Source organism: Ceratotherium simum, chromosome 5 (assembly GCF_057802395.1).
Source record: "Ceratotherium simum simum isolate JZ-2026a chromosome 5, ASM5780239v1, whole genome shotgun sequence".
In the NCBI taxonomy this organism is placed as follows: domain Eukaryota; kingdom Metazoa; phylum Chordata; class Mammalia; order Perissodactyla; family Rhinocerotidae; genus Ceratotherium; species Ceratotherium simum.
This window is the reverse complement of record NC_141904.1, coordinates 91,513,633-91,528,248: the sequence shown is the minus strand read 5'-3', so window position 1 is coordinate 91,528,248 and position 14,616 is coordinate 91,513,633. Positions and strand designations below refer to the sequence as shown.

General features: G+C 40.1%; 1 protein-coding gene across 1 annotated transcript in view; it reads left to right on the top strand.

Annotated features, from left to right (window-relative positions):
• The window catches only part of TXNRD3 (thioredoxin reductase 3), a 79,122-nt gene that overhangs the window by 29,978 nt on the left and 34,528 nt on the right, over positions 1–14,616 (top strand). The window contains exons 3-8 of the mRNA XM_087431702.1: positions 1,558–1,618; positions 2,624–2,733; positions 4,470–4,574; positions 5,626–5,698; positions 7,348–7,467; positions 13,367–13,509. Coding sequence (XP_087287828.1) covers positions 1,558–1,618; positions 2,624–2,733; positions 4,470–4,574; positions 5,626–5,698; positions 7,348–7,467; positions 13,367–13,509 — 612 coding nt within the window. The remainder of the gene's footprint in view (positions 1–1,557; positions 1,619–2,623; positions 2,734–4,469; positions 4,575–5,625; positions 5,699–7,347; positions 7,468–13,366; positions 13,510–14,616) is intronic.

Sequence of the window (14,616 nt, the reverse complement as noted above, 5' to 3'; positions counted from 1 at the left end):
TGATAACCCTGCTTTATGAGCAGGGCTCTGAGTGGGGGCAGTAGCCTCCGGTCTTCTTAGCTTGCCTCTCCTAGCCTGGAACCTCACCCTACAAGTGGGCTGGGGTGAGGGTGATCTGGACCCTAATATTTTTGCTTATGACTTGGGGCTGGGTGGAGGAAGGGAGCCCCTGTGTTTTTGGCTACACTCACCAGGAATTTAGCCTTTGCCACTCAGAGCTATGGGGATACTGAGAAATGATGGTGGCTTGTCCCTTCTGGTCACTGAGATTTCAGGCACTAGGAAGCTTCATTTTCTTGGCCACACTCACTTGAAGTGGAGCTTCTGTCAGACTGTTCTACAGCTGGGGAGGGAGGATGCAGATCATGGCTTAAGTGCCTCAGACTCTCACTGTTCTTGTTGACAGGTTTTCTTTAATAATTATATTTCTTCATTTGCTGTGTGCCCTCAGGACAATTTCCGGAGACTTTAAAGGGTTGCTTTTTAGTAATTTTCACCAGTTGTGGGTGTTTGCCAGGGAGCAGGTCTGCCAAGCTCCTCATGCTCCATCCTGGCCCTGGAAACTCTGGGCTTTATCTTGAGGGTTGAGGGCACTGAAGGGTTTAAGTAGTGATGTAAAGTCGGCTTTGAAAAAATCCACTTTAGCTGTAATTTAGAGAACTGGAGGGGCAAAACTGGATGCAGAGAGAATTCTTAGGATGTAACGGAAATTCCAGTAGTACATGTTGGTGGCTTAAATTAAGATAGCAACTGTGAGGCACTAGAAAGATGAACTAGTTCAACATAGGAAGTTGTTAAGGCTTAGTAATTAATTGGACAGGTGGGAAGTTCGTGTGTGGTAGAAAGATGTTGTAAGAGAGAAGCATTAAAATGACTCATCATCAGTGCTTTGCAAAGTTGTCAAATTCAGATTCTCATCCAGGGCCTGATTCTGCATGTCTAGCAAGCTCCTAGGAGATACCCATGCTGTAGGTCCTCCATGCCCTATTTAAGTAACAAGGCCCTAGGGTTTCTTGTTCTCTTCAGGCAACTGGTGAACTGTGGCAGAGTGAAATTGTCAGTTTACTTGTCTGTTTCCCCTACTAGAGGGCAGGGATTGTCTTGGTCATTGTTATATCTGGAGTATGTAAAACAATGGATGACCCATAGTAGGTGTTTGATGGATAAATATTTGTTGAATGATTTAATGACTGTTGAAAGTAAACACAGAAAGAGGAAAAGGTATGTGGAAAAAGATGAATTTCATTTTGGGCATGTTGCATGTGAGATGCCTTTGGATACTCAAGTGGAGAAATATATATTGCCTGTCTTGAGTTCAGAAAAGGGATTTGGGCAAAAGTTATAGATTTGGAAGTTAAAGATACAGATTGTAAAAGAAGGGAAGAGATGGGCTGAGGTTATTCTGGGAAGATATGGAGAGAAAGGGAGAAAAAAACGTAGGCCAGAGCTCATATTCCTGAAGAACATTTATTTTGGACCTCACTTATTACTGTGTCCATATTTCATTACTCTGTTGAATCTTTGTGAGAGTAAAACTTAGGTAAATTTTTGTTCCAGGTTAAAGAACTCTTTTCTTCCTTGGGAGTTGAATGCAATATCTTGGAACTTGATCAAATTGGTAAGTAGAATGGTTAGCACGTACTGTTGTTTCTAATAAATGTCAGCAAAATTGACTTCTGTCCATTTGCTTTGTTCAGCTCGATTTACTCTTGTCTCTTTGGGTTAGATGAGCTGTTTTTGTTTACATTCAGCCATGCAGAAAATGAACCTCTACATGACAAAGAATTTGGTGTAGATTTTTTAATTTATATATTTGTTGTATTTGAAGGGAGGGAGTGGGAGGAGGATGTATAAGCTTGTAACCTTAAAGTACTTCAGGCATTTCAGATACATCTGCCAACTTTCTAGCAAAATAGATTAAGCTGTAATAAATGAAAAGAATCCTCCCCTATTTCCTGATTGTATTACCCACGAGGGGAACCACATTAGTTTTTTAGCTTTATACTTTTGAGTTTTTGTCATCCATGCATCCACTGTCTAATATTAATTGAGCACTTTACATGTGCATGAAAAGTGTGATCTCTACCTTCACAGGGCTTTACCAACTCGTTTTAGCCAAGTTGCTTTAATGAATGAGATGTTTTTGAATCTTTGAGACTTTTCTAAAGAATATACCAAATAGGGTAGTCTTAAGTAGTCATGGCCCAGTTTTATTTTTAGGGATGGAGGATGAATTTTGGACTGTGATCATAAAGATTGTTCAAATCTAATTGTAGGAAATATTTTCTGAGTTATTACTGTTGAAGCAGATTTTATCTTGATATTTGCTCTTTAAAGAGGATTCTTATCTATTGTCTTGGTATCGTATTGAATTATAAATCAAAATCTAATTTAGAAGAGTTTATTTTAAAAGGAATCAGTAGATTGGTCTTTATTCTTTAAGCTTTCCTTTGAAAACCTGGGTATTTTCCCCTCTTGAGTCATCATTTCGTAAAGTTATATAAGACACTGATCTTCCATGGGTGTGTCCATGTGAGCATTTGAGAGTTGTAACACTTTAGTTCAACTCACAAAGTTTGGAACCCTTTTAATGTTTTTATATATTTAATTTTTTATTCTTTAGATGATGGGGCCAGTGTTCAAGAAGTGCTGTCAGAGATCACCAGTCAGAGAACTGTGCCCAATATTTTCGTGAATAAAGTGCATATGGGTGGATGTGACCGAACTTTCCAGGTAATAATAGTATTATATGTTCTTTGATGCTGTTTGTTCAAATTTTGTTTTTAAATAATTAAAAGGGGAGAAAATGGTTTTTAGAAGTCTATTCATTTGTCTTTTGGAAGTTGTAAAATTGAAAAGCATATAGCATGGTTATCAGATAATGTTGATTACTTAAATGAAATTAGGTTTTCTACCAGCTCAAACTTCAGAAGCTAAGAAGGAGAAGGTTTTGAGTGAGGTTGCCAGGACAAACAGGTGGGCCACCTTGGGGACTTTCCTGGTCTCTTCCTCCTGATGGGGAGAGAAACAGGGTTGTTCCCTCTTTAAGTTTTAGTAAAATGAGGTCAACACTAACATTCTTGTCTAGGGTAAGCAGAATTCTTCTCAAGGATGGTAACCCCAGGAGTTTTGCAAAGGCCCATGGCCTTTGATTTTTTGATTCCTAGAATGCAGAAATGAACAGGAATCATTCAGTTAGGTATGATAGATAAAAATTTATTTAAAAAGTTCCTTATTTTATAACTAATTATTTGCTTTTATTAAAATTCTGCTCTTGTATCTTTTATATATGTATACAAATGGTAGTAAGCAGTGATTGATTAAATACTTATATTTGAGATTTTTAATTAAGGATTGTATTTTTGTTGAGAAGACATTTTGTTGTATGTTAATCTATGATTAGCATCGTTATCTAGTAACAACCTACTGTATTACTTCTAGGAGCTATAACCCAATTCACATGGTGGTAAGTATGCAATTATAGCCCCTAAACACCTTTGGAAGTACTGGTCTTGCCAGTCCTAACCTGGAAAATGATGTCAGAGGGTGAATCTGGAGATACAAAGATATCAATTCTATTTCAAGACTGAAAGATGTTTCCTTGGATAGCAGATGTTTAGGAGACAGATTTCCCTAAAGCCACCTAAAAGTAAGGAGGACAAAAGAGTCCTTTCAGGATGTGCCGAAAGCCTCCACGAGCACCCGTTCTTCAGTGGCGCACGGGACATCTGCTGAGCTCCCTATCATGTAGCACTTTCATTGTGCTTCCCAGGATGAGCTGGTTCCATCCTGGTGTCTCTAAAGCCGACATAATTGGATTGAGCAACCAACTTCGCATAAGGAAAACTATTGTTAAATCACGTATTGAACCTGTGGCCCCATCTAAGCTACTTCTGATCACAAGGAGGGCCGAATGAACACGAGAATATGGTCAGAGCCAGCCTCATTGCCACTGCTGAAAGAAAAGCAAAATGTTTGTGTTGTATAGGAAGTTCACCAGTGAGCTGCAAAATTTAGGTCAATTTATGAGAAACCATGAAAAAATTTGAAGTGCATGTCCTGCTGATGATGCATGAGAATTGTTTTCAAAATGAAGCCTAGCTCAGGTGAACAAAATGTAGAGGATCTTGAAAAATGGCTCATGGCTATTTTACTGCACTTGCTTATAATATTTTGATGATTAGACCAAGGAAAATGACCTCGTCTGACTTAGATATAAAGCCATGACCTCGGTCATTTGACACATGCCTAGCTATCAGGTGATAAACAAAAACATGTACTTTGGCATACGTTCTGAGTAGTTGGACCCTATTTGAATAACATCCAGATAAATTTGCAGTTTCAACTTTTCATGAATTATAGATTGTTTCTAAGATTTTATAAAAGAAATCCATGCTGATAAAAATAGCATGCAAAGGAACAGTTTTAAAACAAGTCATACCATATTCTCTCCTTTCATTAAATCATAGGCATATCAGAGTGGTTTATTACAGAAGCTCCTTCAGGGAGATTCAGCATATGACTATGACCTCATTGTCATTGGTGGCGGTTCTGGTGGCCTTGCGTGTGCTCAGGTATGAAAAAAATGAAACTCTGTTACCACACCAGGTCCGTTTTTGCCCGCCGCCCAGAAAGCCAGTCACCGAGATGACAAGATTGCAGAGAGAGAGAGGGTTTATTCATCACAAGGCAGCCAAGTGTGGAAACGGGAGAATGAATCTCAAATCCGCTTCGAAAATAGGGACTCAGGGATATTTATAGGGTAGGGAGCAAGGTCATCTGAAACAGTGGGAGGTGAGGAGAGATGAGGTAATTGATGATCTGTGTTCACAGAATGGCGGTGTTAGCCTGTCCTGAGGGTGAGGTTTTAGTCTCAACTGGCCTGAAGTGGACAAGTGGTTCCAATTCCTGAAAAAGATAGCTCAAACACCCATTACCATGGTGACCCATGCTCCAGGGAGTAGTTATCTATAGGAACCTAATGGGAATGAGATAGCAAATTGCCTAGACAGCACAGTTAACAGTGGGTAGGTTTATCATGCAGATTTAAGTCCTTGCCTTCCGTTCTGATAAGTTTCTAGGTAAGGCCATCCCCCCTTCTTCCTGGTACTGGGAAGAAGATACCTTTACAAGTGGAGATTTCCTTTGCAAATGTAAATGTCTCTTACAAAGAGTAACAAGAACTAAGAATGGGCTTAGCAAGGACTCTCCCAGATACCCAGAGATGTCTGTGGTGATGGCTTGTTCTGGGGGCAGACCTCCCGTCGCAAACTCCTTTGGTCATTTAGTGGGGGTGGGGGCCAAAGTGTCTTTCAGGCAGAGACATATTTTGAGGTGGCCAATTCCGATCCCCCATAGTTACTAGCTGCTTAATCGTCAGTGACTAACTGTTTGCTGGTTTCAACTCGAAGATAATTTTCCTAGTGATTGCTGTAAGCATTTCTTCTGCTACTTGAAAAAAAAGCCAATTATGATGTTACAATCTAAGCTTTTATTGTAATAGCTGGTTTAATAAAGAGAAAAGTCTGTGTTTTGACACAAACCCAGTCTTTTCATCTAGGGGAGAGAAAAGTTGGGGGAGTGTCAGGAAAATGACAAGATCTTTATATGTAGCTTTTTTTGTAGGAAGCTGCCATTTTGGGAAAGAAAGTTATGGTGCTAGACTTTGTGGTCCCGTCCCCTCAGGGCACGTCCTGGGGTAAGCTGTTTTTCTTTGTTGCTGTGATTGTTATTACTCTCTGCTCTTTGTATACTTCCTTGGCTTTGTTCAATCTCGTTTAAGCCTCACAACAGTCTCAAGAGATATAACTAGCCTGTTTCATAGGTGAGGAGACTGAGTCTCAGTGAGGTTAGGTAACTGGCCTAAGATCACATAGTTAACAAGTGGAGAAGTTGGAAAGATAATATAAAAATAATTGAGGAAGATTTTGCAAAAAGAAAAAAATTCCATCACGCCATTGTTCCAACACTTCTGCCATAATAATTTTTGCACGCACACACGAACAGTTTCACATAGTTGTGGTCACAGTGTATATACTATGTCCTGCTCACCTAACTTTGCCATACCGTTTTTCTGTTTCTGCATCGATTTCGTAACTGACTCTACTGGCTGCACGATGGTCAGTCGAGTTAGTGTGTGTGTGATCATGCCAGGTCAGTTTAATAAAGCACACAGTGAGCTCCCTGTGACTTTGCTGTAGAGGAGAGTGCTCGCCTTCCCGTGTTCTTTTCACTATAAAATAGAACATAGATTTTGTGCTGGATGTTTGCTGTTTATGCTTCAAGTCCATTCTCAGGTGTCTGTACCCTGCACTCTGCCCCAGAGGCTGATGAATTGGCAGCCTTGCCCTCTGGCTTCTGGTTGGACGTGGCCTGTTTTCGGTAATAGGAGAAGAACAGAAGGAAGGAGGAGAGAGGAGTTGGGGTCTTCATTCCCCTGGCTCCCTCCCTGAGGGTCGCTGCAGGCTGGGTCTGTCCCCTTGTGGAAAGCCACAGCCCCTGTCATGGCTGTCCCCATTTGGCTGTGGCGCTCACTTCATGTGGGGTTGGTGATGGCCCCACTGTTCTGTCCCTCCTTCTCTTCCTGCCCACAGCCCTCTAATAATTACTCTACAAGCTCTCCTCAGTTACCCAGCTTGAGGGTGTCATCTGCTTCCTGCCAGAACCCTGACAAAATATGACAATCATTTCTTAAAACTCAAACTTACTCAAAAAATTTTAGCCTAGAATTTCACATAGTGAAGCTCACCTACCTTCATTTTTCTCATAATATTTGTATGGTTTGTGTACACTTGTCTTTTTTTTCCCTCCTCCTTTCTCCTTCCCTCTTCCTTCTTTCTCTCCTGCCTTCTCCCTGTCCTGTCCAGAAACAGCCTACTTATCTGGCTTACCAGAGGAGACTGTGATCAAAGAGGGAATCTTTAGACCCATTCTGAGCAGGTGTTACCAGGCAGCTTGCAGTGGGTCTACCGTTGGCTCAGAGAAGGAGTCAGAGTTACAGAGAGTAAAGGCTGGAAACTGGGCTTCTGGCCCTTGGTATAGTACATATCTAATGAATCTAATACAGTTCTAATCCCTTTGTAGGTCAGACTCAAATCAAAGTTTTGGACTCTGTTCAAATACATATTGAACTGTTCAAATACATATCCATATTTTTGCTCATCCTTGGGCCTCCTTCACAAGCCCTCAGTTAAGCAATTTGGATTAACATTGGTGTGTTATTGTGGGGTGTGATGTTGACCCCACAACCATTCAAGTTTGTTGTTTCCACATTTTAATAACACCCACTCTGCACGTGTATAAAACCACACACACACAAAACATTAAAACTATTATTTTCTCTCTCAGGTCTTGGTGGTACTTGTGTAAATGTAGGCTGTATTCCTAAGAAATTGATGCATCAGGCTGCCCTTTTGGGGCAGGCATTAGTTGACTCAAGGAAATTTGGCTGGGAGTATAATCAACAAGGTAGGTAATAGTTTATAAAAATATAGATTGGGAGAAAAGAAGAAAGAATGAGTTTCTTAGAGAAATACTTGCTATTTATATTTCTATAATTGAGTTTGAAATTTGTTTAATAAATACTCCTTAGGAGCCCACTCTGTGCCAGCCAGGACCCGTAGATAATCAGTTTAAACCTGGCCCTGCTCTCATGGGCCTTAGTGTCTAAGGAGGGAATTGTTGCAACTATAGCCATTCCAAACCCTTAGCAGAATGTGAGAGAATAATCACTATTTTCAGATTTCTTTTAAGTATATAGAAAGTAGAATAGCAAGGGTTATTATTTGGATTTTATACATTATTGCAATAATATTTTCTGTTTTATCACTGGTTATGTATGTCTTTGGTTAATGAAAGATGGAAAACAAATTCATCCAATAAACTGTTATTGGTTAGGCTCTGAGGATACAGATATGAGGAAAATCTAGTTCCTGCTCTTTAGCAGCACAGTCCGTTGGAAGAGAAGAGAAGAGAAGCCATTCAGTGCACTATAATTCATGGTGAAGTTTTGAGCATCAACTTCAGGGGCATTTAATGTAGCATTGAGGGTCAGAGGTAGTGGAGGTGACCCTTGAACTGCATCTTGAAGGTCACAGAGAAGTAGGACATTTAAGACAGGAAGCAGCTTGACCTAAACTGTGGAGATGTGAGAAGACATGGTATGTCTGGGGGTAGTGAGTGGTTGGGGTAAAGACTGGGGAGAGATGTTGGGAGAAGTGAGATTAGAGAGATAATCAGATCATGGCTCTTCAAAGCCATCTTAAGCAGTTAAAATTTACCCCCAAAGGTAGTAAGAGAGCTGTTGAGAAGTTTCAGCAGGAGAAGAACATGAACCACAGTTTGGATTCTGGATCCCTCTGATGGCACCAAGGAACTTAGAAGGCTGGAGGCGGGTGGGGAGGGGTCAAGTCCAAAGACAAGGAGGTGAGGTGGGGCACTGTTGCATAACCCAGAGGAGAGATGACGAGGCCTGAGCAAAGACTGAAGTCGGGCTGGAGAGTACAAAATGAATTTAAAAGATTTAAGGCATGGAATTGACAGGTTAGATGTAGAGTAGTGATTCCATTATCACTAGAATAATGTGTGGAGTTTCAAAAAAATTACTCCTTGTCTCTTCCCCCAGAGATTTTGATCCAGTAGATCTGTGCATGTGCATGTTTAAAGTTTCATAGATGATTCTGATACTTAATAGGTGATTCTGCCAGGCTATCCAGGTCATCAGTAGGGTAGAGGGTGAGGGAGAGGGATGAATCCAGGACGAGGGACTGGGTGAAAGTGTAATGCATTCCTTGAGATGGATAACACAGGCAAGTATGGGATAGTGGCTGGGTGTGGTGGACTTTCGCATGAGTTGAGGCTGGACAGATGTTCACAGTCAACTCCATGGTGAGCTTTTGGTCAAACACAGACTGGTGGTAAATAAAATGAGGTCTCTCCACTTGGCAGTTTAACTTCTGGGTAGTCTTCACTTTCAAGAATCCTTTTCCCTGGCTTCTTCGTCTTGTGTGGATATTCCACTTACAGTCCCTTTGGAACATCCTCGTGGAGTTAGATATCTAGGGATGGTTTTTGCTTGAGAGAAGTCTGGGCAAGGCCTGGGTTTAGAGTCATAGCATGGAGGTGATAGTTGAAGTCTTAGGAATTGCTGAGATGGTCTAGGGAGAACATATGGATGGAAAAGAATAGAAGACAGAGACAGAATCCTGAGATATGCTAATACCTAAGGTAAGTGGGTGAGGAAGAGGAGGAAAACCAGGAGACTTGTGTCATAGAAGCCAAGAGGGGTTAGATTTTTAAGGGCAAGATTTAGGACTTAGGGAGTCTTAAAAAAGAACTACTTGAGTGAAACATTGCGGAAAGGCTGAATGGAATAGGATTTGAATTATGTATGTTTTGGATTGGTAGTTAGGTAGTTAAGGAGCCTCTTTTTAAGATTAAAAATGTTCAAACCTTGTTTCTAAAATAATCAAGTCCAAGTGGGGAGGAAACAAGGAATGCCTCTATGGTGGGGAAAAGACCATGAAGGACAGAACTGCACACTCGGCCTGTGACAGAGGGGACAGCCAGGCACTGTGGTGTGTGGATGACACCAGACGCAGGGTTCCCTATGAGCTGATGACTTCTGGATGTGTCAGCCTCGCTGTGCCCACTGCCTCCCACTGTTGGGGCTCTGCGCTTCCAGGGAGGGCACAGTGGAGTATATGCTGGCCCCATTCTGCCACACCTGAGGGGCCAGGTGATATTCTTGAACTCTTCTAAGTGCTTAATATTTCTAAATAACTTTTAATTTCCTTGAGTGGGTAAAATCTTGTTAGATTCCTCGAAGGTCCCCATATACAAAATGCTTCTAAGTTAATTTTGAAGTGGCATACTAAGAAATACCTAGCAAGCCATCACGTGGAATTTGGGGCTTAGCAAGTTTTAGGTGTAGGTTCAGTGAATGACCAAGAGAAGTCAACAGGATCTGAGAGGCAGGAGAAAGGAAGTAAAAGCATGCTGAAATCTTGTTCTGGGAGAATGTTGTAGATACTTTCATTCTTGATGTTGATAGAGAAATATAGATTAAAATAAATTTAAAATGTATACATAATTTCCAGATTAGAAATTGAGTGTAGAACTTTCAAGTAAAAGAAAGGGAAAGGGAAAATGTACGAAGAAACAGCATGAAACTGTAATTTAAAACAAATAAAAAAGACCAACGGGAAATAAGATGCAGACATAAGAGCAGTCTTTTACGTGTTAGAAAAAGCTGAATGGGTCAGATTCTCAGGCTGAGTAAACAGCAAAATTCTTCCACATGCTGTTTACAAGACACACACCTAAAACCAAAAAAGATAATTGCTGAAAATATAGGAATTTTTGAATTTTAAATATATGGGAAAAGCTATATCAGGGAAATGCAAACCAAAGCAATGCCGGTGAATAGCAGATGTTGGACCACAAGGCAAAATAACCCAAGCAAATCCCAGGAATTAACGAGTGAGCATCTCCCCAAAATAGAATTGATAAACAAAACAGAGAGTATTCAAAAATACAAGTAAGCTAGGCAGACCTTTGGCAAATCCAATCAAGGGAATAAGGGGAGAAAATTCTTAGAAATACGCAACATTAGGTGTGAGAAAAGAAGTATAACTACAGATAGAGAAGCAGTAAAATAAATTCAGTAGACAAATTAGTGGTAAGAATTTTAAATATCTCGATGAAAAGGAGTATCTTCCAGGAAAGTATGAATGACCAGAATTGATTTGAATTATCAAAGAAACCATTGTCTAAGAACAACCTGTTCCCCAAAAGACACCATAGATATACAAGTAAATTTTCTCAAGTCTTCAAGAAACAGACACTTTCTCTGTAATTTAACGTGTTCTAAGAACTCAGAAAAAGATCTAGAACTCAGATAACCTTTTTTTTTTGTCTAACAATAATACAGAAAGATAGTATAAAAATAGAAAGCTATAGCCCATAGAGGTACCAAAACTCTAGAAAAAGTATTAGCAAATCCTCTCCAGAGTGGACTAAAAAAGAACGCACTGTAACTTAATGAGCATTCTTTGTGCAAGAGTCTGTCAACATGAGGAAGTCGCAGGAGGAGTGCATAAATCCACGTGATGACCTGGATGGCAGCTCCAAAGGCAGCTGATAAAAATCTTGCATCCATTCTTGCTTTTTAAAAAAACTCAGTAAATCTAAGCAAAGAAATGGACACTTCCTTCACATGATGAGAAAAAGTCAGAAGCAAATATTTAATGGAGAAGAGCATGAGGCATTTTCATTAAAGTCAAGAATCAAACAGGGAGACAGGGTGCCCACGTCCACTGCTAACACCCTCGCTGTTCCGGTGTTTCTGGCCTGTGCACAGAAAGGAAGAGGAGGAAAGAAAAAGTTTACATATTTGAAAAGGAGGAAGAAAAAGATGTTTTAAATTTATGATATGAACTATATACAATATACCTACAATGTGCAAGAGATTGAGCTAAAAATGTTAGAACTAATAAGAGTTCGGTAAGTTGACTGCTCGTAAGATAAATGTGCAAAAATCTATAGGTTTCTTACATAACAGCAACAACAAGTTAATAATAGAATGGAAAATTACAACAAAAATGATAGAATGACTTGGAATAAATTAACTAGGAATGTACAAAATATGTAAAGAAAGACTATAAAAGCATAACAAAAAATATACTATGATCTTGGAGGGAAAGTCTCAATATTGTGAAAACATTATCTCAAAATTAATTTATAAATTTTATGTAGGTCCAGGGAAAATCTCTAAATTTTTTTTCTTTTGGAACTTGACAGATTATTCTAAAGTTTTTATTGAAAAATAAATGTGTGAGAATAGCTTTGCAACCTCTGAGAAAGTACAGAGAGAGTTTTCCCGTCAGTATTAAAAATTATGATATTGTTGTAGAACTAAACAGATTAACAAAATGGTAGAGCAAGTGGCTTCAAAATGCCAGTCCATAGACTTGCAACATCAGAATGTCCTGGGGGAACTTTTTAACTGTGTGGGTCCTGAGCTCCACTCCTGAATCCATAGGTTTTGTGGCATGTCCTAGGATTTGTATATTTCCACATGATTCCCAGGGGGTCCTGATGTGCGGCCCTATTTGGGAACCTCTGATACAGAATGTCTTTTACAATAGGAACTAGAAACAAAAGGACATGTGAAATGTGAGTTTAACTGACAAGGTCCTTGAGATAAATAGTTCTCTAGGGGTTGGAAGAGTAGCTTTTCTTGGGGAGCGGGGAGGATGTATCAGGATAGGAGGCTATGTGCCAGACAGAGAGGGTCATCACTGCTGGGCCGTAACCTCCTGGCGTCACGGGATGGGTAATGTGGTAAGAAGAATGACCCTTCTGGATTGCAGAGTCTTAGGAGACTTGTACTCTGGCATCCTAGGAAGCGTGGTGTGATGTCAGCCATAAACATTTACGTTGGCTGAGCCTCTCAGTGCATTGTGGCCTCTTTCCCTTTCCTGCACTGTAACATCCCACATCCCCTGTAAATGGTGGGACTCATCACTCATGGAGAGTGCTAGATGGGGTGAGTCTCCAGAGGGTGAACTCTCGCTGGGCTGGGTTAGCCTTTGGGCGTCTCATCCAGTCTGACGGGAGGCCAGGGCTGCCCTCTGTGTCTCATAAACAGAGTGCTGCACAGGGACTAGTGTCTCCTTCAGGGTCCAGCATCAATAGATGAGGTGAACTCCAGGAAATAAATCCCACCTAGCAGATACAGGGATGATGAGAAATCCGATGTCATTGAATCCCACCCCAACTTCAACAGGAAGTGGGTAAACATTGTACTATAAATGGTGGGCAACAGTGAGCACTAACCACATTTACTGTAAAGAAACATAGAATATTTACTCTCTGAAACCACTGCCAGGTGAACTGGATGGGAGTGGACCACAGTCTGGTGAGGCAGATGTGCAGTGCTCACTGACTTGAGACCTGCTTCCCACGTGAACATTCCCTTCACATCTGGGAGACCGCACACGTGAAACAGGCCCTCACAGCGTGAAGGTGTCCTGGGTATGCTCCCAAGCAGAGATGGTCTCCCTGCCTCAGAACACTCCGGGCACTGCTCTAGGAGGGCCGGTTTTCCCCATTCTCTCCTTTTTGGATTCTTTTCCCAGTTTTCTTCCTTCGAGAGCTCTGGTTTTTGCATATGTTTTGTTTCATAATATAAAATAGGAAGAAGTATAAACCATAACTTCATAAAAAAGATTTAAGTTGCTAATTATTTTTTGTTCACTTCTTAATTCTTAAAGAAATATATAATATGGATCATGTTTGGTTATATATAATTGACCGTTAAAAATAAAATTCCCTTTGTGCTTTCACTCTGGTTATTTATTTTCAGTCAAGCACAACTGGGAGACCATGACAGAAGCGATTCAAAACCACATTGGATCTCTAAATTGGGGCTACAGGTTGTCTTTGAGGGAGAAGGCCGTGGCCTATGTCAATTCCTATGGAGAATTTGTCGAACATCATAAAATAAAGGTACTGTTTGAATATTTTGTCTTATTCACTGCTTTTCCTTACTATTGCTTGCACTTGCTTTGAACTAAAATTCTGTGTTGTGTTGTGTGTCAAGGGCTATAGCTGGTGTGTGCATGTGCACACGGCTGTGCATGCACGTGTATTCTCCCATTGTTTGTTGATTCCACGTTGGCTAAATTGAAGAAATTGCCTTTTAAAGAACTCTTAAAGTTATTATGTGCCTTTCAATTTCATTGCCATCTTACAAAATATTTAGACTGAGTTCAAAGTTCAAAAGACTAAAAAGATAAAAATTTTAGCAGTGTAATTATTTTTTAAAATGACACTTTAACTAGAACTTTAATGTATATTATTCATAAAAACATTAATAAAAGTATAATCAAAAATGAGTGTTTTTTATAAACTTACATTTGTAATGTTTATGTGTTATAGTGTCAATATGTAAGGAAAATGAGAACATTTTGATGAACCCAAAAATTTTAAACTGAATTTATGAAAGACAGTCAAATATTATCCTCAACATCTAGTTGATTTTTGTACTATGCTTTCATAGCACAGTGTGCGATGATCTTGACAGGATTTGAGGTTATTTTGTAATCATTTGTTATCTCTAGAAAGATGTGAGGTGGTCCATTGAAAGCTGCTCCTTTGAAACCATCCATGGGCCAATTTGAATTACATCATTCATATGAAACATAATAGAAATACAAGTCAGTTCGTTTTATTTCTCAAATTGTAGTATGCCCAGCACGGTTGGTTGAATAAGCCGACCATTGCCAGCCAGACTTGCCTCTTCTGTGCTTCCATGTTTAGTGATAGCAGCGTCTCCTCGGTTGCTCCAGCTAGAGCTTTCGGGTTCCCCCCACTTCACCCCCACAGCATGCACTTGTTTGTCTTTTCAGGACCCTCCTAAGCAGGTACCTGTTTCCAGGCTGCCTTCCCTCCATCCCACTGTTTAAACCACCCTCTCGTTTAAACACCTCCACTGGTTTTTGAATTTTTAAAAATGAAAATGTATTTATGATTTACTTGTATGATTGAAAATAAACAAACAATGAACAACCTTTATTGGTTCCCCATAACCTAAATTTTTAGGACGGCATGTAA